The 25709-nt window shown below is 49.8% G+C and overlaps 1 protein-coding gene across 4 annotated transcripts in view; it reads right to left on the reverse strand.

Moving 5' to 3' along the window:
• Nucleotides 1–1553: 1553 nt before the first annotated feature.
• Nucleotides 1554–25709, reverse strand: part of LOC119454597 (protein 5NUC-like) — a 141468-nt gene continuing 117312 nt past the window's right edge. For 3 of the 4 annotated variants that reach the window (XM_049666907.1, XM_049666906.1, XM_037716489.2), the window contains 2 exons: nt 1958–2155; nt 1554–1847 (listed from right to left, as the gene is read on the reverse strand). In XM_049666907.1, the coding sequence (XP_049522864.1) occupies nt 1618–1847; nt 1958–2155 (428 nt within the window). In that variant the 3' untranslated portion in view covers nt 1554–1617. Of the gene's footprint in view, nt 1848–1957; nt 2156–25709 lie in introns of those variants that run through there. The other variant, XR_007466724.1, reaches the window with a different exon arrangement.

Consider the following 25709-nt stretch of genomic DNA (forward strand, 5'->3'; position numbering starts at 1 on the left):
GCCCATTGAATTGGGGGAGCGGGGCACCCCACAGGGAGCAGTGTTATCACCACTCCTGTTTAATCTGGCCTTACTGCCACTGCCACGATTGCTAGACCAAATCGAAGGAATCGGACACGCGTTCTACGCGGACGATGTTACAATATGGACGGAGCAAGCGGGCTACGACGGCTGGATGGAGGAGACACTCCAAGCGGCAGCACTCACAGTGCACGAGAACGCGAAGACTTGTGGACTCAGCTGCGCGCCGCAGAAGTCGGAACTCCTCGTAATCCAACCAGAAAAGCCCCGCAAGCAGCCCCCACCAAACATCTGCATACAAATTGACGGCACCACAGTCAAGCCGACGGACACATGTAGAATTCTCGGACTCTTAATACAAGACAATGGCAAAGCACATGCCGCCATCGCCAAGATGAAGACCAGCGCGGAGAAGATCCTAGCCATGCTGAGAAGGGTTTCAAGTAGAAATAGAGGACTCAAGGAAGACGACGCCCTCAGACTAGTGCAGGCATTCATAACATCCAGGATAACATGGACATTTGTCCATTTTGCAAAAATAACACAGGCACCCTCGCACACATCCTGATGGAGTGCACGTCACTCAAATCCCCTATACCCCCCATCCCCCCTCCGTCCCCCACTACCCCACCCCATGAGCGATGGGAGACCTTACGGTCCAGCCCCGCCCTGTCGATCCAGCTTGCGCTGGCGGCTAGGGGCCAGGAGCTGCTGGCCGTATATGGGTCCCGAAACCAGGGAACCACCCCGTCCGTCGTCTGAGAAGACGCCGTCATTTTGAGCTCAATAAATGTTTCTCTCTCTCTCTTCATCTCGCAGAGCCCGAGCGTACGAACGGGTCAGCTGCGGACGAAGACGACGGCGCTCCAACGAAATCATATGGTTCGCATATATGCAAGCGTGTCTGTATAGCCTAGTAGTTACGAGGCTCGCTTTGGGACCGGTGGTACGCGGGCTCGAATCCCGCCTTGGTAAGAACGTTTATTTTCTTGGTAGTTATTTTGATTGGCACCGCGAACCACAGATTACGCCCGGCTTTAACAGCTTCGCTGTTCATAAATATACAGATATGAAGGTAGACAGACAGACAGATAGGCAGGCAGGCAGGCTAAGGCATCAAGGCACGAACAGGTAAGGAACACTAGTCGCAAGTATAGAAATCTCACCTTAGTCACCGAATGACTCGCGTTTGTGATTGCACAGCACACGGAGCAGAGCGAACACGACCGTCTACTTTTCCATCACGGCATCTTCAGCAACCGGACCCGCCAATCTACTTCCCGACGTCTCTTGCTGCCGCGGCTGTTCGTTTTTGCAAAAGTGCTTCAGCATTCGTTTGTATGAGTTCAGAGAATGGTGAAATAGCTTTCTAGACACGCTAACATTTAACCCACATTGTTCTAATGAAGGTAACTTGAGCAATGCATAAAAAGAATTGGACGGCTTCTGGCTCCAAATACTGAGGGAGGTGGTTTATTCCTGTAGGTGCTTGTTATTTTCAACATTTCAACTGAAGCAGCACAAAACATAACGCTACTGGTACCAAATATTTATTTATGTCAACATGTGATGTACGTTCCGCAATCTGTGTGCACATCACCAAAGATAATTTCTTCTCATAGACCTCCACTCATTTAGAGACATCACTGAGGCCATTGTAACTGCCGAGTTGTCCGCAGTTGTTGAGGGCTGTGCAATGGGTGAGGACGTTGTTGTATTCTCGGGCTTCGGTGGCAGGTCCAGTGTGATCACGCGACCTTCTTCCGGAGTTTTTATGGGCGATATTTTTTTTATGTAAGCCAGCAATGCGTCCGTAGCGCTCACTCCTGAAATTGAATTGTATCATTTAGAAGTTTACGTACAAGCTGTGTTAAGAATTCTCCAGAAATCTTTTGTTCCTCAGCATCACTGGGGATAGTCTGGAAGTAGAGCTTACCTTCAGTCTTCCATTTGACAGTCCTTTCAAACTTAAAACCATCGCCCCCGTTTGCAATGAAAGTAGTGGTCACAATACTGTATGTCTCATTTTCCATAACTTCATTGTATACCGGTATGCTGCAGTTGGCGCAAAGCACTTTCAGCGACATAATGCGACATCCGCTTGGCATGCTGAAGTTGTAAATGACTCGTATGCCTAAGCACCAAAAGAAAACAAATATAGTTAATATAATATTGATTTTTATTGTCCACAAGAAATAACAGACGTATTGCTTTGGCGTGCACTTGATGAAATTTTTTTTCTTATTATTAGCTTTTCACTGGGAGATACAGTCAATAAGACAATGACTATGCTAATATTTCAACAATGCATGGCGGGCACACTCAGAAGACCATAATGTGTTTCTTGAATACGATCTTCATTGTTAGCAGTTCTAAACTTGTATGTGTAGTGATAATCTGAATCGGCATTACTTGTATGGGAAAAGTGTAGCTAAGAAAGGAAATAACAGTTCGCGATTTTTACTTCACAGGCCTCTTCATGATAGCGCCGTACATACTGTGGTAGAGCTATGTTTCTATATGTACTGTTCTTTTTTCAACACAAACCAATATAGATCTCGACGAAAAGCGACAAGAACAAAACCACTACTTTGTACCTCCACTCGTAAGATTTCTTCATTACCATAAAAGTAGGTAAAATTTAAATGTTTTGCGCCAGACCGACCATTACGGCCTATACTTCGTCAAAACAGCCTCACAACAATTTGATGCACAGTATGGCAATATGATAGGAGTATAAAGTAGTCTACGTTCGGTTTGTCGCCGGAGACGATCCACCAGAACCTAGCCTGAAACAGCTTAGCTGTAAAATGCGCAAAATGACATTTACTTGAGCCACAGTGTATACACATGGTGTCGGCGATGTGTGTTGACCAGTTTTGTCTACTGCCTGCAGGAAGACAACGTGGACGCGCGGACATAGAAATTTCGGTAAATAAACTTCTTGCGTATTCCTTCTGGTCCCGTTCCACTTCAATTCAACTTGGTACACGCGACCACATTGTTGAACGAACTAGAACTTCGTGCGGGGTTTCTAACTTGTTAGGTTCAGTCAGAAACAACTATATGATGCTTCTTACTTTAACGAAACGACTGCAGTGAATTATAAATTTGTGCATGTACCTTGAACCAAATATCGAGTATATCTGTTTAAAGGAATACAAAATGCCGTGTAAACCGTCCTGTATGCAGCTGAGCCACAAGACTCCGCCCCCCCCCCCCCCCCAAGACAAACACGAAAAAATTTCGCGGGGCCACAACATTCATATGGGGACGGATTACCAGCGAAGTGGTTTAGGCTGCATACATGGGCTGCATGCATTATAAAATCATACATTTTGTTTTTCATATGGTACCACACTACGCCGACACAAGCACCGCCGTGGTCATCGCACCGCCCATGCATCTGCTGCAACCGCTGCTGCAGCCGCGCAGGCATCTCCGACGCGGGTGACCTTATAACCACGGAAGCGCAGGCCACGTGCACAGGCGCCGTCGTCACAACTGCTGCTGCAGGTACGCCGGCACCTCTGGTGCGCAGGACACTATAACTACAGAAGCGCAGGCCACGTTCACAGGCACCATCGCCACACTCTTTCCCCTCTCCACATACTCGTCTCTATTGCTGCAGCTCTGCCGCCATACTATTTCCCCCTCTTCCCTATCCGTCTCAATTTCTGCAGTGCCGCCGGCACACTCTTTCCCCCTGTCCCCTACCCGTCTTCATTCCTGTCCACGTATCCTGATACGGACGTAAGCTGCCGAGCCCCCCCCCCCCCCTACCTGCTCGAGGAACGCACGCGGGGGGTGCATACGGAGGCTAAAGGTAAACAGCTGCGCAGTAAAAAGTTATGGCGAATTCCATTGGGAGAACAGGAGCAGGGCGCCGCGCAGTGCGGAGGCGGGCGACAGCGCAGTGAGAGCAGGCACACTCGACCCGCCACTGGAATACGGCGTGCATTCGGAGAGCAGGTGGGAGGGGGGCGTGTGAGGAGAAATGCACCATGTGACTAAAGCAATCGACGTCCCATTCTCTGCAGGAGAGTGGCAAAACACGCGTGATCGTCTTGTAATCTGTCGGGCGTAACTATGTCAGCGTTTGCGGCCACGTACTACATACTTTTGCGCAGCGCCGACGCATCCCACAAAGTGTCCGCCTGCGAAGATCATCTGAAACTGCAACTTGAATCTGAAGTTGAGCTCCAGCAGCTTTCGCTGCTGTCACCGTCGAGCGTCTCAAGCACTTCAGCAAGGCGACGACGCTTTGCTGCCGCTGTCCCCCGCGCATCCAACGAGAAGCAAGGCGGACTAGAAATGCCTGGATCTGTCGCTAAATCGCTGCGAAGCTCGCTCGTATCACCGACGTCAAAAACAGCGGTACCAAAACACCAACTACACTTGGCTGCCACCATTGCCGCCGCGCGCGCCGGCTGAAGCAAAATAAAAAGAAATGAGGAGGATATGACGGTTTAAGTCACGTGACTTCCTCCGTACTCCGCTTTTCAGGCGAGAGCAGTCCGGACTGCTCCCGGCTGCTCTCGGCGCAGCGAAACTGCTCTTGTTCTACCACTGGATGACGGCGCTCCCACTCCTGTTCGACCACTGAAACACGTCGCCTCTGGAACGAGCACTTTCAGCGTGCTTTTCAGTGCTCCTGTTCTCCCAATGGAATTCGCCATTAGTGACGTCTTACTTCGTGAACGCGGGTGACGCGCAGGCGTATGGGTGTTCTAGCGCACATGAAGCTATCGGTCATTGGTGTGCCTAGAGACCTAGACTCTGTCCGCATCGCAGATCGCTTTCAATATAGGGCTGGCGCGGACTCGCTTGGCCGCACCATACGCAGCAGCCGCCGGAATAAAACGCCCCCCCCCCCCCCCCCCCCCCCACCCTGTCCCCCCGGTGCCTTTCGTTCGATGGAAGACGGAGTGCTTCCTCGCCACTTTCCTCCCTTGCGCATGCGTGATTTAGCCGCCATTTCGGCTAACTGTCGCACGCTTTCACTCGCACATACAGCATACGGCGGAGTTTGTAGACGCTGCCGTAACTCGTTGAACGCCGCTTCTAGCTCCTCTCCCCATACAAACGCAACGCCGTCACTTGTGAGGCGGGTGAGTGGAGAGGCGAGATGCGAAAAATTGGCAATAAATCGTCAGTAATAAGCGCAGAGACCCATGAAGCGTCTGACCGCCTTCTTATCCGTAGGCCGAGGGAACTTTGCGACCGCTGCAGTTTTATCGGGGTCAGGCTTAACTCCTTCTTGACTAACTACATGACCTAGAAACTGAAGCTCTTCAACCCGAAGTGACATTTTTCAGGTTTCAATGTGAGTCCCGCGGACCGTATGGCTTGAAGACCTGACAGCAGCCGCTTTAGATGTTCTTAGAAAGTGGCGAAAAAAAAAACAATCACATCGTCGAGGTACACCAGGCATGTCTTCCACTTCAGACAGGATAAGACAGTATCCATGAGCCTTTGAAACGTGGCTGGGGCCGAGCATAAGCCGAAAGGCAGAACCTTGAATTCATAAAGCCCATCAGGCGTCACGAATGCAGTCTTCTCTCGATCACGCTCATCTACCTCTATTTGCCAGTGTCCACTCTTAAGGTCCATAGAGGAGAAGTAGCGCGCATGCCGTAGCCTCTCTAAAGAGTCGTCAATCCGCGGCAGCGGATACACATCTTTCTTTGTAACATAATTCAGCTTGCGATAATCAATGCAGAACCGCAAGCTGCCATCTTTCTTTTTGACAAGCACCACAGGTGATGCCCATGGGCGGTTCGACAGCTGGATGACATCATCCTGTAGCATCTTTTCAACCTGCTGCTGTATTGCCTGGCGTTCTTGTTGAGCTACACGATACGGGTTCTGTTGGATGGGTCTTGCTGTCTTCTCCGTGATGATGCGATGCTTTGTCAGCGGCGTTTGACCAACTCGCTATTTAGACGAGAAGCAGTCCTTAAACTGTTCAAGCAGTTCCATAAGCCAGTGTCGATCTGCAGGTGTTAAGCTCGGTCCAATGTCGACGGCGGGTGTGCATGGCGTTGTAGGAGCCTTGGCTTCTCCTTGCATAGCAAAACAGTGTTCAGTGTGGTCGATTTCATCGAGATACGTGACAGCGGTGTCTTTACTGATATACCGACGTTCGTTTGTGAAATTTGTCAATAGAACTTTTGTACGCCCGTCGACTAAGGAGACGATGCCATGGGCGACGGCGAGTCCTTGGCGGGAGAGAAGGGCGGTTGCATGTTCCGCGACCGATTCTTCGGTGAGCTGTGTGCCACAACTGACGGAAACAAGGCTGCAAGACAGTGGCGGTATGCAGACGTCCTCGTCGATAATACGTAAGGTGCGGCGTTGTCGCTCTGTTCCATTGGTCGTGTCGTTAGCAGGGCAAAACGTTACGACGCCATCGCGTATGTTTACAACGGCGCCATACTCCCTTAAGAAGTCCATGCCTAAAATGAGTGATTTGCAGCACTCCTGCAGAATCACGAATGTGGCGACAAAAGCTGCGTTGCCGATCGTGAGCCTTGCAGTACATTTGCCTGTAGGAGTCATATATTAGCCGCCAGCATTGCGAATATAAGGGCCCGTCCATATTGTCCTGACTTTCTTGAGTTTCTCTGCCAGCGGCTTGCTCATAATTGAAAAGTCCGCGCCAGTGTCACTAAGGCCGTCACTTTGTGCCCGTCAATCGTAACAGCGAGGTCGGCAGTCACAGTTTTGTCGGCATTATTTACGTTTTGATCGGCGTCTTCCTTTCTCGGCAACAAGGGGGGATTTTCGGCAATTTGAGGACTTGCAACCTTCCCCCCTTGAGGTCGCTGCTTTCAGTTTCCCCGCCGTGGGCTGGGAGAACGACCCCTCACGGCGTCAGCAAAAGTGCGGCTGTTCGGCGAAGCGAAACGTGCTGGAGACGGTGAGCACGACCGGAGATTCGAAGATCTCACTTGCCGGCCAGTGCGGCTGTCGTCGAAGGGGACACGGTTTTCATCAGCTAGGCGACGCGTAGTGGCATATGGGCCGCCCTGGTAGCCAGCTGGGCGATGAGGGCAGAAACGATAGATGTGTCCTGGTTCTCCACAATTGTAGCACAATGGTCGCCGATCTTCAGTGTGCCATATATCGGTCCTACTGTGAGGGCCGTCTGACAGGTTCCCGTTGGGCCCAGGCTACGACAGGAGGCCGTTGACGGTATTGTGGCCCCGGCAGGGAAGACAAGGGACGGTAAATAGCATCTTGATGTGTATGTATGTGTATGTGTTCGGCTGGTATGTAGCTGTATGTGTTCGGCTGGTACGGCGGCTCAGACGGCGACGAACGGCGGACCGCGTATGCGTAGCTGTATGCATTCGGCTGGTATGACAGCTCGGTACGAGGCTCGGAAGGGGCAAGCACCTGTCGGAGTTCCTGCCGTACCACTTCAGCGACGGAGGCAACCGGGAACTCGTGCGGCGGTGCGAGCCTAGCGTTCTCCTTCGCAATTTCCTCGCGCACAATCTGGAGTATCAACTGGCGCAAGCAGGTTTCATCGTCCGTAACCAGTGCTGCGGCTCCTGACGGTATCCCGGCAATCAGACGATCGTACTGTTGGTACCGCTGCTGCAGCGCCCGCTCGTTTGCTGTGGCCTCTTTAATGAACTCGTCCACTGTCGTCGGCCGATAGCGCACAAGGCCAGCGAACAGCTGCTCCTTGACACCACGCATGAGATGGCTGAGCTTTTTAGCCTCCGGCATGTTGGGATCTGCGCGGCGAAACGAACGCGCCGTGTCTTCGGCAAACATGGCGACACCTTCATTTGGCTTTTGGATGCGCGTATCGAGAAGGTGCAGTGCGTTTTCACGTCGATTTGTGTCCCCGGATGTGTCGAGAAACCGACGCGAAAAGTCCTCCCACGTTGTCAGACTTCCCTCGCGGTTTTCAAACCACGTCTTTGAACTTTTTACGAGGGCGAAATCGACGTTGAAAAGCTTCTGGTCGGGGCGCCAGTGATTCTATCTCGCTACCCGTTCGTACTTCTCCAGCCAGTCCACCGCATATTCATGCGCGTCACCGTGAAATGGTTGTGGAATCCGAAGGTTTTGAACTGTTACCTGAGTTGGGCTGCTTGGAAGTGCCATTGCTGGAGCTGGGGTGGCGGCCGTTGATGACGACGATGTTTGCAAGACACCAAATTCGGGGCTCAAACTTTGCAGGTGGCGGCACGTGCGGTGAACAGGCGTCTACTACAGACAATTACTACTATTAAGATGTGATGGTGTAATTGGTTACTTGAACTATTAAAGAATAAGAAATATATATGATCCGGTGGTTTTCATTTATTTAGTGACCACAGGGACCATGGCCTTATGGTCGCTACGGTAAACCGCGATAAGGTGTACGACAAAGGTTTGGCACGTTTTCATAAACACGTCACCAACGCCGCGTGCGTTCGGTGGGAACGCGGGAAAACACCGCCGCCGTCGATAACAGTTGTGCACGTTGTTTGTGTGACCGCACACAGCCGCTGTCGAAACGCTGGCTACGTGACTACACTGTGAGGGCGGTCGCAGAGACCAGCAGGGCTGCGCGCATGCGCCTCAGTGGGAGAGCGGGCACGCACACGCAGTCTGGGGCTACCTTTATAGAACCTGCATCAGTTGCCAAGCTCTAGCCTCTGCTGTACTCCAGAAGCGGCGCAAGAACGACTTCGGGTACAGGTGGCCTGACCGCAGCAACAGGCTCTATGTAGCAGACGACAGAATACGAGCGAAGGCGGCGGCTCACTTGCAGTTGCGACTATCCGCGCGCAAATATTGAATTGCCTAGCCAACCAATAATTTCCCCCTTTAGGCAGTTAATATCTCAGGACTGTTCGGCACTTGTAATGAGAGCTCGGCTGGCGCAGGCTCGCGTCAAGTGCAAGGCGACAAAGGTCAACGTTGCGCACTGATTAAACGCACCTTGCGACCGATTGCGACAAAAAAAAAAGGGTAGCTTTGACGCAGGTTCAATAAACGTTGACTTTGACTGACCGTTTTCCTGGCCAGCAGAGAAAACTGAAAGGTTTTCGGAGGTTAGGAAGTAAATGCGCTATTGGAGAATTTCGTCGGAGGCGCGCTCGGCGTGCAGTCTTGTGTAGCCGTGCTTATTGGTCTTTTTTTTTTTTTGGCTTGCATTTCTTGCGGCGAGACCCCATACGATTATGAAAATTGCAATCCAGATTAGATTATGGTAGACGCGTTCAGCTTAAGAAACGGCGGAGATACTAAGAAACACCCCTGCACATTGGTAATTCAGGTCGCGAATATAGCGGAGTGCATTTCATGAATTTTAAGCTCGCAGGCACATCATAGTTAGTATAATAACATATATAGGATTCGGCTCTCAGCTTGCATGATACTATCATTCGTACTGAGGCCCGAATCTTGCACAATGAGCCTTAATCATTCATAAAAAGGAAAATAGCTCTTAATTTTGTTTCAGTCATTTGTTATTGCCAGTCTTCGAATTACACTTAGAAGATTAACAGTTTTTATGTTCCTTCTTTTAAAAATTCATTGAACATTACAATGCCGCCTTATGTTTTTGATTGTGCAAGGACGTAGCTCCTTTTTCTTTAAAATAGGCTTGAATGCTCTCCAGTGCAACTTTGTTAAAGCCATATTCACAAGGCATTCCAGAAAGAATTTGGTTAAGTCGACTACATGTTGGAAACCGCAAGAGTTTCATGGCCCTGATAAACCTGTATGCCTTTGGGCTCGCGATTCTTAAGAGAAGGTAGAGTTCATCGTCCGTGCCGTGCTGTAGCGTGCCCCTTGAGGAGCTTTCGCCTTCGCTTGCTTTAGAGAATTTTCGATGGCAACTTGTTAAATAGGTGGTAACACACTCAGTGCTTCTTCGAGATTGTAGTCGGATTCTGATTCCAGCTTTTTTTTAGCTCTTTTACATTGTTCAAAAGTTTGCTTCGCGAACACGCTGCTCACACGGCTCTTTTTTGAAAAATGTTCAGTTTCTGCTCCCGCTGCCTTTGCCTACGACCTTCCTGGCCCACCTGTCTGGTCGACCTAAGTTTAAGCTTCGAGCAACGGCTGCAGTCTGAACGCTGTTAGTACTTCAAAGCAGCTCCTTCTTCCTTCATACAGCTGCCATCCTGCGCATACTCTTTCACAGCCCTGGCACACGTTCAGTGCGTCAACATGCGCGAGCACATCTGTCAACTGTGACATGGCGATGACAACAGCTTTAAAGGATTTAGCCACACGACCATTAGCACTCACACTCACTGACATATCTTGAGCGACTATGACGCATTTTATTGCGATAGCAATTATATCGACACTTCAACCGGATTTCTGCCGTCGCCGTGAGGTTCCGTATAGATTCCAAGGACGATTTGTCGCCGCGCGCCGTATGCACGAGCGAAAGCGCGCGGGGGATGCCGCTATCACGGAGAGCGAACGCACGGCGGAAAGCAAACGCGACCGTCGCGCGAAAGGCCGTGGGGTATGGGAAGGAGGGAGGCGGCGCGGTGCTGTGCTCCGTCACCAAAGGCGTATTTGCCGCTCAATCTCCCAAGCGAAAGCATGAAAGCGGGCAAGCAGCACCGGAGGGAGAGGGGGGGCAGCTACTCCTCTGCCAACAACTTCTCCTCTGCACTTTTCCCGGCGGTGCTGGACGCCCGCACCGTCTCTTATCTCCACACAGCTCTGACCTGTGTATGCGCTGTGCATTCGCCGCTCAGTTTCCGTTGAAGCGATAGACCGCGCGAACCTGCGCTTGCTGCCAGCGTTTTGATAGTCGTTGTCTGCGGTCATTCAGTGTGATCTATTCATGTTTGCTTGTGCGCGCTGACACAACGATTGTTAATTCAGTTAGTAAGCGAATGTGTCCAAGTTTATGCAGCCGATAAAACCCCTATCCCTACTCCGAATAGCTCTCTACTAATTTGCTATCGCAATCCATGCTTCGCCTTTCCGGCGAAACTGCGAAAATTTTTTTTAATAACCAGCCTGCTTTGTTCAGCCTTAATCGCGTAAAAGGCAACCAAACTACTTCTCTCGTCACAATAGACAATTCTACGCCAACTCGTGGACCGCAAGAAAGCGTCTTCAATATCCTTCAAAGTGAGATCACGGCTTTTCAAAGTCAAGTCAAAATTTCCTGCACAATCTTGAGGTTCACAGCTTGACTGATTCGAAGATCTTTCTAGCACAAGCTTGCGCCGATCCGGCGTCTTTCTTTTTTTCGTTGGCGCCTTTGAAAGATACAATGGTAGGTTGGGGAAAACTTTGGGCACAATCCCTTCCACAATACTTCATTTACCCCTATAGATTTCGACTTTTTGCCCGTTGACAACGTGGGATTACGTCTTCAAGATGTCCTGGCAGTGGAAATGCACATCGCACACTCCCGATTTGTCTGACAGCCTTTTGTCCCGACAGCGAATGGCCAGATCCCACGCAGCGTGGAGAGCCGGAACACGCGGGGCCCAGAAGAAGTGCGTCAATTTTTGATGGTCTTATAGCCGCTTGTGCAGCCGGGCACACAACACGTCGGCATTGCGGACGCGCATACATCTACACTCGGTTGAAAACAGCAGCACGTGTGCGCTTTCTGCCTGTGTACTGCAAAAATTCACACGACACGACCAGACACGACGCACGCCTCCACTTGTTTACCCACGCCTGATGAAACTTGCTAGAGCCTGTTGCGACTACAGCGCCACTCGCCGCCTCTGCTTGAGGCGGCGCCGCGCAACAGCGACGAGTTTGAAAACTGAAAGAAGTTCTATTGACCCTTTTCGCGGAGCAGTTTGTTCTACAGAAACGAGATGGCGCTCACGGCGGCGCGTCATTAAAGTCCCTTGATGGAGGAAAGTACCGCCACTCTTTGTACTCTGCCGCCGGCGCTCGACCTCCTCGCCTCCTCCTCGCACCTCGCGAGTCCCCTCCGCGGCAGACGGTCTTGCGCCCGTTCTCCTGCACGATGATTGGTCTCCCTGCCGTTGCCCTTGGAAACGAGCGGGGCGTGCGTTTTGCTTTTTCGTTCGCGCCATTTTGCGCCTCAGCTCGGCTGGCTGGGCGTATAGAGAACGTCGCACGCTAACATTTCACGCTGTTTCGTGCACTGTCTGCTGGCGCTATGCCGTGCTGCTGTGTATATGACTGCAACAAGAAGCGTGATGATGGCTATGCAGTTTTTACGATACCGCAAGGGAAGCGTGATGGCTTGCGCAAGAAGCAGTGGCTGCACAACAATGGCCGGAAGAAGAGGTAAGGCGCCTTTCTTATTGCTCGTATCAAAGTATCCCCTAATGCTGCATTTTTTTCAATTTTTCCGGCCTGCTCATTAGCGTTTTTGCTGCGGCAATTTGTACGATGCATAAAAATGGGGTTCTCCTCAGAATGCTGAATATTCTGCTGGGACTCCATCACCTCGCACGTCGTCAACTCTTATTCAATCGGAAATGGCATATTTATACACTAGCATTGTTTCTAATTCTGATTATTATATGATGCTCTTCTACGTTATCTGTATCTTGTCAAATAACGTTTTTTTTTGCGCCTGCACGAAAATAAAGCATCTTACTGACATTCTTTTTGTTTTTTGTGTGATAAATATTTTTTGATGTCTAATTAAAGTCCAATTTTATCCATCCTACTACATAATTTAACGGTATGTTGGTGTGAACTATCAAAATACCTTTTCAAGAGGCTTTTCTTTTGCCTAAAAATATAGAATGCCTTCTCCCATAGGTATACCAAGTATTTTTAAGCTTCATTGACACCGACGCCTAAAGAATAATTTGTAAACACCTTTCCTCAGATTCAGTTATTGTGGGTGATGAGTGGCTCCGGCACCGCTTCATCGCACTGAAATTGCGCATCCGTCATATTCAATGCAGAAACCACAGCGCAAAAGCTACTTTGACATTAAGACAAACACATGGACGGACGATGTTCTCGCCAGTAATTCATTATAAGAAGGCACACTAAATATAATACCTGCGGTGCACATGCGCGCACATACAAGAAAAAACTGGCAAACATAGAGCGATCTGCCACAAGCAATACTAGATCAGATGGAAAAAGTAAAGCAGCGTATCATGTGGCAGAAAAAGTAACTGGAGTATAGAACTCGCCTCTAAGCTCCTTTTACATCAGTGTGTGCCATTCATCTTTAAGATGGGTTTGAGATGAAAGAGGCTTTAAGAGGCTTTAAGATGAAACCAACCTCCTCATAAGCGTTGCCTTCAGCATTCTCCATGCTATTATCACCATTTTTGAAAATATTCTACGTCACAGTGGCGCGCAACTGGCCCAAAATAATGCGCCTCCATCGGATTCTGCGGCCCGTCCGCGGGAGCCCAGGCGCAATAGCGTGCCGTGCGCAGCGTGCGCAGCCGGCGGGCGAGGAGAATTGAGGAGGAAAGCGCGCGCGCGGAGGAGAGTGTCGCTACTTTCAAGATGAAGGGGCTTTACGCACCATATCTCTGCTCAGCGACCGGGCACGAATACGAAACCATTAGCGCTTCTGCCTTGCTTCTGTGCGATCAGCTGTCGGAAATGCAACTCAGTTTTCGCTAACACACTGTGCTCCAATCATGCTAGATTGAATCATGCGGATTGAAGACGTGTGCAGTAGTTGGCTGCAAAAATAGTGACTGGCATGCTAAGGAATAGAATGAATCTGTGTGGCCAACTTCGCGGACCACTGCTGCAGTTGTCCGAACGTGTTACCGGCACTTCGTAATATACGGCTTTCCTCGAGGATACGGAAATTTGCTCATCCGCCAGCCTTGTATCGCTAACCTTCAAAGAAAGGGCTGCATCCCCAGAACGTCGGCAAGAGTGAGTACCACTCGTTAAACAATGACAAAGGGAGTAGCCAGGCGCGGATCCAGGGGGGATGTCCGGATGTCCTGACTCCCCCCTCAGATTTCTGCATCACTCCTCGCTGACAGAGTGATGGCCCTGTCGCAAAAAAATACGGCCACCAGCTCTCTGCACAAGTATTTTTCGCGATTAGCTGTGGTAGCGGCCATGCAGAGGCAAAGCGAGCTCGCTCACAAGCTTAGCTGTTTTCCGATAGGGGTGTGGTGTCGCGAATTTGTAGTTATTTTTTCTGATGAACACCTTGGACCTCCTGGCGCCGGCCGTGCCTTACTCGTCCCGTCGGCGGCGTCGAGCGAACGAGGGGACGTCCATTTTGTCAAGCAAGGCGATATCCACGCGAGCGGCTTCGCGCCCGAGTAACTTATTTGCCCCCTCGTGGTGTCATTGGTTTCCTCTTACCGTTACCTGGAAAAGCCAGGGGTGCCGCGTAGCGCGTTCACGCCGGAGAAAAAAGAGAACAAATCGGAGAGACGTCGAAAGCAGCAACGTGAATACGGACACAGTGAACACAGATAGCAAAAGCGGAGAATGCGTCGAAGGACCATGAGTGCGAGGAGGAACGTCACCGTCTGCAGTTGCTCACGCCGGGTCAACTTCAGGATGATGATGATGATGATTTATTGGCATCCCCTTTGAAACGGGGCGGCGACAAATAGTCACCTAGCCTGCTTGATTTAATCAGGTATACTATACATGTTCTTTATCTTGCATTTTTGTATACCTATCATTATTTTTCTTTTTCAAAAATTTACCTTGTACCGCTGCCTATGATTTTAAGAGATCAGGTCGCATCCATCTTTTCCCTACTTTTTTTCCACCAGTACTCTAATCGTCTCTTGCTGATCTCTACGGCTGATCTGTTTATGTTTCCTTCCACTTTAAACCCAAGCGCTTCTGGGAGTTGCACGTTACCTACGGTTCTCGCTGGGTGGATCCCGTCGCATTCCATTAGGATGTGCTGAGTGGTCTCTGGATCTTTACTGCAGTATACACATGTCTCATCTAATTCCGAATATTTGTTCCGATATGTTTTCGTCCTTAGGCAACCGGCTCGAGCCTCAAATAGCAAGGCACTGCCCTTTGTGTTATCGTACAGATTTTCCGTTATCGTACAGAAGGAGGAACTTCTTGCCGCGCCTCCTCTCGGCGGCAACGTGCAACACATGAGCACGCGCCCGGCTCTGAGCCCACTACAAAATATTTTAGCCGGACCAAGCAGAGCCGCGCAGGGCCGGACCTAGCTGAGACGACGCCGTCTTACTTTGAATTTTATGTTGTCTCCTGTCAGATTACCGCAGTGTACAATGTAATCTCGATCAACTTAAACAGTAAATAGATAAACTTAATATGGCCCCCTGTCCTTCGGAGTTCGTCTGTCTGCCCTTCAATGCCGCGTAGTGACTGCGCGGAATTTGGCACTACAATGCCACAGAAAAAGATATCATGTTTAAGGCGAAAGCCTTAAATCTCTATGTTTCGAGGTTGCTGTAAGGTACAGAGGTGAGCGAGCTTGCCTCGCGCCTGCCTCGCGCTCGTGCCACTACTCGCGTGTTTGGCGTTTTCTTCCACAGCTGGCTCTGACGCCGCTCATCATCGTTCCATACTGCCCCTCGCGCTCAGGGAAAGAGCAACAGCGGCGCTGGGAAGGAGGATGGAAATGTCAGCGTTGGCGCGGGAGGGCCCTGACGGAAAGGACAACGGCTGCGCTGGGGAGGAGGAGAGAAATGTTAGCAGCAGCGCTGCAGGGGCGTTGAGGGCAAGCGCGATGGCGGCGCTGAGGAGGAGGAGGAAAATGTTAGCGGCAGCGCCCGTAGAACGTTCTGGAAACAGCGACAGAACGCTCGCAGCGCGCTCGCGCGCCTTGTATACGTCGCGGCGTCGGCTCAGAGCTACATTCCACATCGCCATGAGTACAACTAGGCCTTCGCCTTCAAATTCTTAGAAAGTTCTAAGCATCCCCCGTAATTTTTACTCTTTTGTCCAAGCATTCGTTTCAAGACGCTGAAGGCAGCATATGTAAATTTACGTACAAAAAAAATTTATAACTACGCTCTTTGTTTTACAGGTTTTCTTTTGCCTAAACTCAGTCCCAATGAATGTATACAGCACCGAAAATACAAGTTGCCGTTCTCCATCTTGAATTTCACTTGTCTTCTGTCGTAGTGATTGGGAGGCTGCTGTGTCGTGTGCTAAGCAGCTTTACTCGTCATCCACTTTCACAGGGTGGAAGTGGATGACGAAATTTGACAGAATGGCTCATGATTTTTTTTTTTTTTGCTTCACGCGAGTTCTAGCCTGTTTTACACCAAAAACTTCATACCATGTTATTACGCAATCTGTATGTGACATAAATTGTCTCGTGTGTTTCTACAAAGATCAAAGAACTACCCATCCCATACCTGAAATGTATGACGAGCCTTTGTCAAACATAAACAAAGTGAGTTCCACTCATCACCTCTCACTGTTGCCCGGCTTGGATTGTCAGGGAGCAAACAGTGCACAAAGGCAGCAGTAAGTTCATACGTTGTTTTATTCCCGTGTTGCTTTCATTATTCGTGATTAACCGTAATAAAATATTAGACTGCTAAGCTTTACACTGTTTATTTTGAAGAGTTGAGCGTTACGTCAGACTTAATCAAAGAACTGAATCTCCCCCCACTCTTTTTATAACTCATCTGTTCTTCGGGAGGAGTACGCAGCTTTCAGTTTCACAATTAATAAGGTGGTTCCGCGACCAACCTGCTAAATGAAAAAGGTATCTCGGTGAAGTGTTCATATATAAGTAATAACAACTAAGGACTAAACTAAGAACTACGCATAACTTTTATAACTGTAACGCTCATTGTGATCACAGTTACACGTTGACAATATCCAGTACAAGCACAGTGCCGTTCGTACGATACAAGTTTTACATTATAACTTCGCACTGTTTTATTGTCCTACATTAAACATGGGAGGCTCAAACCCACCGGATCCGTTTGTCTGAGTGGGCGTTATCGCGGAGCGGGCGAAGCCTCGAGCGGCGGCTGCGCAGTGGGGGAGCGTGACGTCAGCGGCCAACGCCAGCACGCGGGCCTAGGATGACGTCGCGAGGTAAACGAAATGGGAGCAGCTGCGCACCTTGTGTGAAAGGATGACGTTGAGTGGGAAACAAAACGTGAAGAAAAAGACGCTGGCTCGCTCTCAGGGCTACTACGCCACATCGTTCTTCTTGTAGGTGGTGTCGTGAGTCTTGATGCGCGGTGATTCGCATATCGTAAACAACCAGCGTAGTTGTTGGCGCGTTGGAGCGGAAGCGTTCGTCCTCCAAAGCAAGCGAATGTGTCTGAGCCGAGCACAAAAGAGCTTATTACGGAAATCATGATGTCCCAACCGAAATCCAAAGACGGACACGTGCTTACGCACCTCTAATGAGTCTGCAACAGATCATCCCAAATTTGACTATCAGAAACAATACAGACTTAGATATATATTATCAGACACAGCCGCCAAGCCCATGGCCGTGTTGCAAAACGTCCTTTTCCTATAAGTTCGAAGAAACCGATACCTGGCTTCGCTTCAGGTGTTGCACAAGCCACGGTAAACCGAGGCGGGCTCATCGCGAGCAGAAACGGGGAATTTTGGTAAATAAGAAAGGCTACTATTAACATCATCATCATTGACAAAAGCTGACTCCCCCCTGGAGTCAGCTTTCCTGGATCCGCCTCTGGGAGTAGCGCCGCTTCCTGTCATAGTAAGTTTCACGCACGTTATCTATACACATCTGTCCCAAATGGGAGGAAAACTTACGCCCACTCTATCGTCGACGTATCAAGACTAAGTGAATGGGCGGACACTTGAATGTATGCGCACTGTATGCGCACAATAAATGACGGACTACACCGCTGGCGCAGGAATGGTCGAAACTGAATGTTTCTTGACGGTCCACAAGAGTAAGCGAGTTACTAGCTGTAATATATATTTTCTACAAGGTATTACATTGTACAAAACAGCTACGTTTCAAGTCTTGTGTGCAGCAAGAACAAATCTATTGGAACTGAGCACACCGGCGAGCGATTAGACAGAAAATAATTAGATAGTGGCGGCACAGCGGAACTTCACTGAGTCAGAAGCTGACAAGCCACTGCTTCAAAATATTTGCCGAATAATGAACAAAGAGCAAAACACACTAATTCTGACTAAATTCATGTGCGGAATGTTTGGATAGCTTGACATACATAATTAGCCCCGCATTTAGAACAAGTGGTGGTGGCGTGAAGCAGAGGTAGAATACCCGGCCTCCAATATGAAGGTCGTAAGTTGGAATCCTACTCCAGTCCACTACATTTTCAGGTGGTGCCTGACATGGTGCCTGGCACCGGCAAGAAAAAATGTATTGCCGAGAGCTAGTTGGGCTATACTAGTTCAGGTGCAACCAAACTAGGAAGGCCCACTAAGCTTCATCAAAGTCACTCCCTCACCAGAACAGGAATTAGCCTCCCTGGTGCAGTATTCGGCCACTACCTCCCTCATGACTCCGACAATTAACCCATGGCCCTCAGTTCCCAGCGGCTGCGGAGCACCTGACCAAGGCGGCGGTCAGACCTGCTACGCGGCAGAGGGTGCTAATAATCTATGGGTCCGGACAGGCCGCCAGTGGAAACTGAACCTGGCAACGTTCAACACGCGCACCCTCTGGAGTGAGGCTTGCTTAGCAGGACTATTTGAAGAATTATCAGGCACTGCCTGGAATATTATTGGCCTTAGTGAGGTTAGAAGAACTGGTGAGGCTTACACAGTGCTGACTAACGGCCACGTCCTCTGCTACAGAGGTCTTTCAGATAAGGTAGAATCCAGGGTAGGATATCTAGTGATTCTAGTCCATAACAACATAGCGGGCAACATTGATGAATTCTACAGCATTAATGAGAGTGTAGCAGTCGTCGTAATAAAGCTGAATATGAGGTACAAAATGAAGGTAGTACAAGCCTCCGCCCCAACCTCTAGTCACGATGATGAAGAAATAGAACAGTTTTATGAAGATATTGAATTAGCAATGAGAAAGGTGCAAACTCAGTATACTGTCGTCATGAGCGACTTCAATGCAAAAGTGGGGAAAAAGCAGGTTGGTGAGCAAGCAATTGGCAATTACGGCATCGACTCTAGGAATACAAGAGGAGAGATCTTAGAAGAATTCGCGGAAAGGAATAGGCTCCAAATAATGAATACCTACTTCAAGAAGCGCAGCAACAGGAAGTGGACCTGGAAAAGCCCTAATGCCGAAACAAGGAATGAAATAGATTTCATACTCTCTGCCGATCCAAGCATAGTGCAGGATGTAGGTAAGGTAAAGTGCAGTGACCATAGGTTAGTGAGGTCTAGGATTTCTCACAATTTGAAGAGAGGAAGAGTGAAATTAGTCAACAGGAAACAGGCCAACCTAGAGGCAGTAAGGGTAAAAGCAGACCAATTCAGGCTGGTGCTCGCAAACAAATATGCAGCTTTAGAAAAGGATTATAAAGACAACATAGAGATAATGAATGAAACCGTAACTAGGCTGATCTCAGAAGCAGCAACTGAAGTGGGAGGTAAGGCACCAATGCAACCAGTAGGTAAGCTCTCCCAAGAAACAAAGAACCTAATAAAGAAACGACAAAACATGAAAGTGTCCAACTCAAGAGATGAGATAGAGTTCGCTGAACTGTCAAAACTGATCAACAAGAAGATAGTGTCACGAGCATCGAGAAGTAGTCCTAAAGGTTTAATAGTCGTAAAGCAGCTGGTTCTTGGAAGACACGACCGTCGGGGCTGGCTCGAGCAGGGAAAAAGGGCGCGCGGTCTTCTTTGTTCTCTTGGGCTCGACCCACTCTTGCCCTCGACCCACTACCTACAGGTGGCAATATCCCCCCTTCCGAACAAAAGCATCGCCTCGATGCTAAAAAAATAGGCGTAGAAGATAGAGAAGAAGGCAGGCAAAGCAAAAGTACACAAAAAAAAGTAAACATCACGCCGACACAGTCAATGAACAAATAAACAAGCTCCCGAAGGTGAATGAAAAGTATAAATGTTGTGTCGGCTGGCGCTCAATTGATAAGAGCACTATGCGAAGTGCGCATGCGCCACTAAGTGTTAAAAGCAGAGTCACGCTCGCTAGCGGCTCCTCTTCTTGCCCGAGCCACGAACCCACAAGCATGGGTTAATAAACGTCGTTCACCCGGAACTTGTCTGATCCTTTTCCACACGTCTGGCGCAAAACGTAACACGTGGCGACAAAGATGGGATTTTGAAGAGTTGCGCAGCGTCAAGGTAGGCAAGTGTTCTCGGTATTCAGCCTCTGTTCAGTATCGACGATTGAAGAGTGCTGCTTTTTCTTTTCTTCGCTGACAGATATCATGAACGAAGAAGCCAGTGCAGGTTCGACGCAGTTTGCTGCTCATCTGGGCCAGAAGGAACCATTCGACGTTTCCAAGAATGACTGGGCATCGTACGAAGAACGGCTAACGCCGTTTCTAATCGTCAACCGCATTCCCGAAGGTGACAGAGTACAGCGGTGAGCACTGTTAGGGTGAACACGCGAGCGCGTGGCCGACGGCACTATCAGCGCCGCGTAACAGCCATCGTTGGAAACATTGCACATGCGCAGCATGTGCTTTGCGAAACGCTCTTTCCACCGCGCGCATCACGTCATCGATACGCTTGTTCGTCGTCTGCTAGCCGCATTTTTTGTTCGCTGAGCTGATACCTTCTGCATTTCAAGGTCCATCTGGATTGAAGATTGGCGCGTGAAGGAAAAAAGTGAGTATATAAGAGGGATAATTATTAAACTTTTTATTCAAGAAAATTGCACTTTTGCAATTCAAGTTAAACAAGACCATGAGAACAAATATAAAAACATGAGCAAATCTACTAGCGAGTCATGTGACCACTTACAGCAACGACTGCAGCTATTCTGGACGGTAACGAGTCGTAAAGTGATCGAACATATTCCCGATCGGCTTTCAGCCTTTCCCACTCGTTGCTGACTTGCGCCCACAACTGGTCCGAAGTCGCGGAATAAAGGGGCTTCCTTGCCAAAGAAGCTTTCAGACGGCCCCACACGTTTTCTATCACATTCAGGTCCGCTCCTTTCGGAGGCCATTCCAGTAGCTGCATGTGCTGCTCCGCCTGGAACTCCTTGACAGCCCGCGCCGTGTGTATCGGTGACCGGTCCTGTTGGAACAGATAATCACCGTCTGGGAATAAACTGCTCGCATATGGCAACAGCACATTGTTCAAAATGTCGCAGCATTGTTCCGACGATAAGTGTCCACGTATACGTTGCAGGGGCCCTAAACCATGTCTTGAAACAGCACCCCACACGTTCACACTCGATCTCCACTGGCAGAAACACCTTGCACGTTGTCCGGGTCGTTCCTGCGTGGCATTGTGACGTTAACCTAAACAATTGCTTTTCAAAGCAGGAAGTTTGCCTCACCGTGTGCCTGGTAGTCTCCAAACACGCAATCTTTGGTGTTGTCGCGTTCGAAAACGTCGACTCATCCGAAAAGATGACGCGACCCCACTCTTGTGATGTCCATGCTTCGTGCAGCTCAGCGAACTGCCGTCGTGCGTCCTTGTTTGCCGCCGTTAGTAGTGGCTTCTGCGCTGCGACGCGACTGCGAAGGCCCGCAGTACGCAGGCGACGTCGAACAGTGGTGTCCGAAACGTCCAAATCCAAGTCCTCGCGTATTGCTGGGGCTGGCAAGAAAGGGTTACGACAGCAGCTGCAACTATGAGGGCGTCTTCATCGTCTGTGGTAGCTTTAGGGCGGGGCGCGCGGGGGTGCATCCTGAATGCGACCTTCATACTTGTAGGCTTGAATTATCCTGTTCACAGTCTTCAGGGGCCTATTAACTAAAGCGCCAATATACCGCTGGGAATAGACCTTTCAGGGAAAGATCGACAATTGAGCACCGTTCATCATCGGGAACCCTAGCCATAATACGATCTGGCGACAGAAATGAACGGCTGCGAAAGATGTTTGGTTGTTTTATATACGGCGTTGCAATGCACAACAACTTGAAGGGAAATGAATAGACACGCTCCCATAGATATACAAAGTTTTTTGTCTTGTTCTGTTCAGCACAGATGTTTAAAGAAATCTTAAAATGCAGGATGCATGGGCTTAGAAAACAAAAATGCGGCTAGCAGAACGACGAACAAGTGCATTCATGACGTCATGCCCGCGGTGGAACAATTATTTCGCGGAAGGCGTGATGCGCATGCGCAATGTTTCCAGTGATGACCGTAACGGGGCGCTGACAGTGCCGTCGGCCACGCGCTCGCGTGTTCACCCTAACCGTGCTCACCGCTGTACATGCATTCCTGAGCATCATCGGCCCCAGTACCTACAGTCTTTTGAAATCGCTGGTTGCCCCGGAGCTGCCTTCAGCCAAGAGCTTCGAGGTGCTAAAGAAGACCCTGGGGGACCATCTGTCGCCGAAACCGTCCGGTCATTGGCGAGCGAGCAAAGTTCCACAGGAGGCAGCAAGTCGAAGGCGAGTCCATTTCTGATTACGTTGCCGAGCTACGGAAGCTAGCACGAACCTGTGATTTTGGAACGCGTTAGGACGAATCCCTCCGGGATCGCTTCGTGTGCGGCTTGTGAAGAGAGGATATGCAGCGAGTGCTATTCACTGAGGATAGCAAGCTCACGTTTCAGAGAGCTGTAGAGCGCGCGGTGGCTATGGAGGCGGCAACCAAAAAGCAGGGCTGAAGCCCGCACGGGTGTGGTCTGCAGCCAACCCCATGCATAAGGTACAGGCGACTTCGAATGTCCAGTCGCATGCATGTTTTCGCTGCGGGTCGCCGAAACATTCCGCCAAAGCATGTCCCCACGTAACGACAAATGCTATAAAGTGCAACAAAAGGGGCGCACCTGCAACGAGTTTGCCGTAGCGCCTCCGGCACGTCGCGTGGGAAACGCCCCATCAAGGACACTGTAAAAACGTTATCGGTGGTATCCCACTCGGAAGTGGTAGCCGTGAATGGCGTATCTGCTCCCAGTATTGAGCCTATCATGGTACCAATGAAAGTAAATGATGTGACGGTCTCTATGGAGCTGGATACAGGTGCCGCCGTCACAGTCATGCCTTTCAAACAATACCGCCAATTTTTTTCATCAGCCAGACTCGAGCCGACAGAAGTCAAGCTCCGCACCTATACAGTAGCCCTAGTGATACCAAAAGGCGTCCTACAGGTCAAGGTGCAGCACGGCGGCAACACGGCGAGCCTTCCTTTATACGTCGTCGACCAGGAGGGGCCGCCATTGCTGGGCCGGCAATGGCTTCAAGCAATTAGGCTGGAATGGAGCAAAATCTGGAAACGTCCACCATCTGCCAAGTCAGAGCCACCCGTTCTTGTCGTTGTAGAGGAAAGGGTACATGCTTTGATCAGAAAGTACGGCTCTAATTTAAAGATGAGTTAGGCATGATTACAGAAGAAAGGGCCGAGCTGTATTTCAAGCCTAATCAGGCACCGAAGTTTCTAAAAGCAAGAAACGTGCCGTTCGCGCTACAAAAGTCTGTGGAGGCCTGAACTTTCGAAGATGGAAAAATGGGCATCATAACAGCCGTTGCCACATCAGATTACGCAACCCCAGTGGTACCTGTTATGAAGAAAGACGGTGGCATACGCCTATGTGGCGATTTATAAGGTGACAGTGAATTCGTGCCTTGACGTCGCACGTTATCCGTTGCCGAAGGTCGATGACTTGTTCGCGGCTCTTTCGGGAGGCACGCAGTTTTCAAAGATTGACCTGAACCACGCTTATCAACAAGTGGTCATGTCTGATGCCTCACAGCAATACTTAACCTTGAATACGCACAAGGGATTGTTTGTTGTCAACAGATTACCTTTTGGAATCGCGTTCCGCGCTGGCCGATTTTCCAAAAGATAATGGACACGATGTTGAAGGACCTTAAGGGGGCTTGCTGCTACCTAGATGATATTTTGGTAATGGGGAAGACAATAGAAGACCACTTAGCTAATCTCGAAGCACTGCTGGAGCGTCTTCAAAGCCGTGGCTTCCGGGTAAAGAAAGAGAAGTGCTCGTTTTTTCAAGCGAAACATCACTACCTTGGCCACAAAATCGGCGCTGAAGGAATTTCCCCATTGTCAGATAAGGTTGACGCACTACTCCGGCACCAGAGCCGCAATCAAAGATAAGCAGCTTTAATCTTGTTGGGCGGTGTCCACTATTACAGCAAGTTCGTGCCCAGTTAGCAACCATAGCTCAACCGTTTGTACCGACTTCTGCAGAAAAAGGTTAGCGTGGCACTGGCACGAGCATGCTAGAAAAGCGTTCAACCAAGTAAAAGCTCTATTGGCACAACCGCCTACGCTCGCACACGTATGACCCTGAAAGACAACTTAGGCTATCATGCCGACGCGTCGCCGTATGGTGCAAGGAGCAGTCCTATTTCATGTCTACGATGACCGGAAGGGCACGGTCATTGCTTACGCTTCAGACGCTATCTGAAGCGGAAAAGAAATAGTCAACTGAGAAAAGGAAGCGTTAGCCATCATTTTGGTGTAAAGAAGTTCCACTTCCATCTGTATGGGCGCTCATTCACCTTGGTCACCGATCATAAACCTCTTCAAACAATATTGGGCCCTACAACCGGAATTCCCACAATCGCGGCTGCTTCGTTTGCAACGTCTGGGCCGTTACGCGTTTGGCAGCGTGCTCGTAGCATCTTATCTCAAGAAATCGAGCGGAGAACGCGGAAGCCGAATTCTTCCCGGCGTCTGCCGCTGCCAGATCTGGAGCGGAAACCAAAGAAACGGAAGAAGCATTTTATTCCTTGCGATTGGGCTCGTTGCCTTTTTCTAGTCGAGATATCGCGACTGCCACGAGTAAAGACCGAATTCTTTGTCAAGTGAAGGAATTCATAAATGTGGGATGGCCAACGTCGATCACGGATGAGCAGTTGAAGCCTTTTTTTTTTCGCAGGTGCAACGAACTGACGGGGCATCAGGGATGCGTCATGTTGGGCACAAGAGTAGTCGTCCCTGCAAAGCTGCAAGGCTTCGTTCTCGACGAACTCCATGACGGCCATCCCAGCTCGTGCGCAGCAAGGAACTAGCACGCAGCTACGTATGGTGGCCAACTCTTGAGGTGGACCTCGAACTTCGTATCAGAAGCTGCGCTGGTTGTCAAGAGCAACGTAACGCTCCAACCCACGCACCTCTTCACCCTGGCCATGGCCAACCTCACCGTGGCAGTGGGTTCACATAGACTTTTCGGGACCTTTTCAGAATACCACGCTTTTAGTGGTGGTAGATGCACATTCTATGGCCAAGTTTTGCACGATTCCACTAAAGATTTGGCCCAGAGTGTTTTTCCGAATTTGGCGCGATCGTGAGCAACTACAGGAACGCACGCTTCGTGGTTTGACACCCTCACCGAAGAGCTCTTTCTTCGGCACTGTGTTTTTTTTTGGTTTTTCCCTGCCGGCAAACCTCTGTTCTCCGATAATGGACCTCCAATATTGGCTTTTCGGCAGTGTAACGGGAGGAGCAGAAAGTTCAAGCACTTCTTGGCTAGGGGGCAATTGGTTTTCGAGGGGCCCGCGCGCTCCGGAACGTCCTCACGGCCTCCCCTACCACCCCCAGCTCCGCTGGGCTGGGGCAGACAGTTTTCATTCAGACATAAAAAGAATGCGCTCCGCAAAGACTGCACGAGATTACACGCAGGTTTTAACGCTGGCATATAAATTTGGCCTGTTTTCTGTCATATCGCAAACAAGACACATGCGACACGACTCGCGCAATCACCAGCGGCATTT

The sequence above is a fragment of the Dermacentor silvarum genome, chromosome 5, assembly GCF_013339745.2.
Source record: "Dermacentor silvarum isolate Dsil-2018 chromosome 5, BIME_Dsil_1.4, whole genome shotgun sequence".
Taxonomy (NCBI): Eukaryota; Metazoa; Arthropoda; class Arachnida; order Ixodida; family Ixodidae; genus Dermacentor; species Dermacentor silvarum.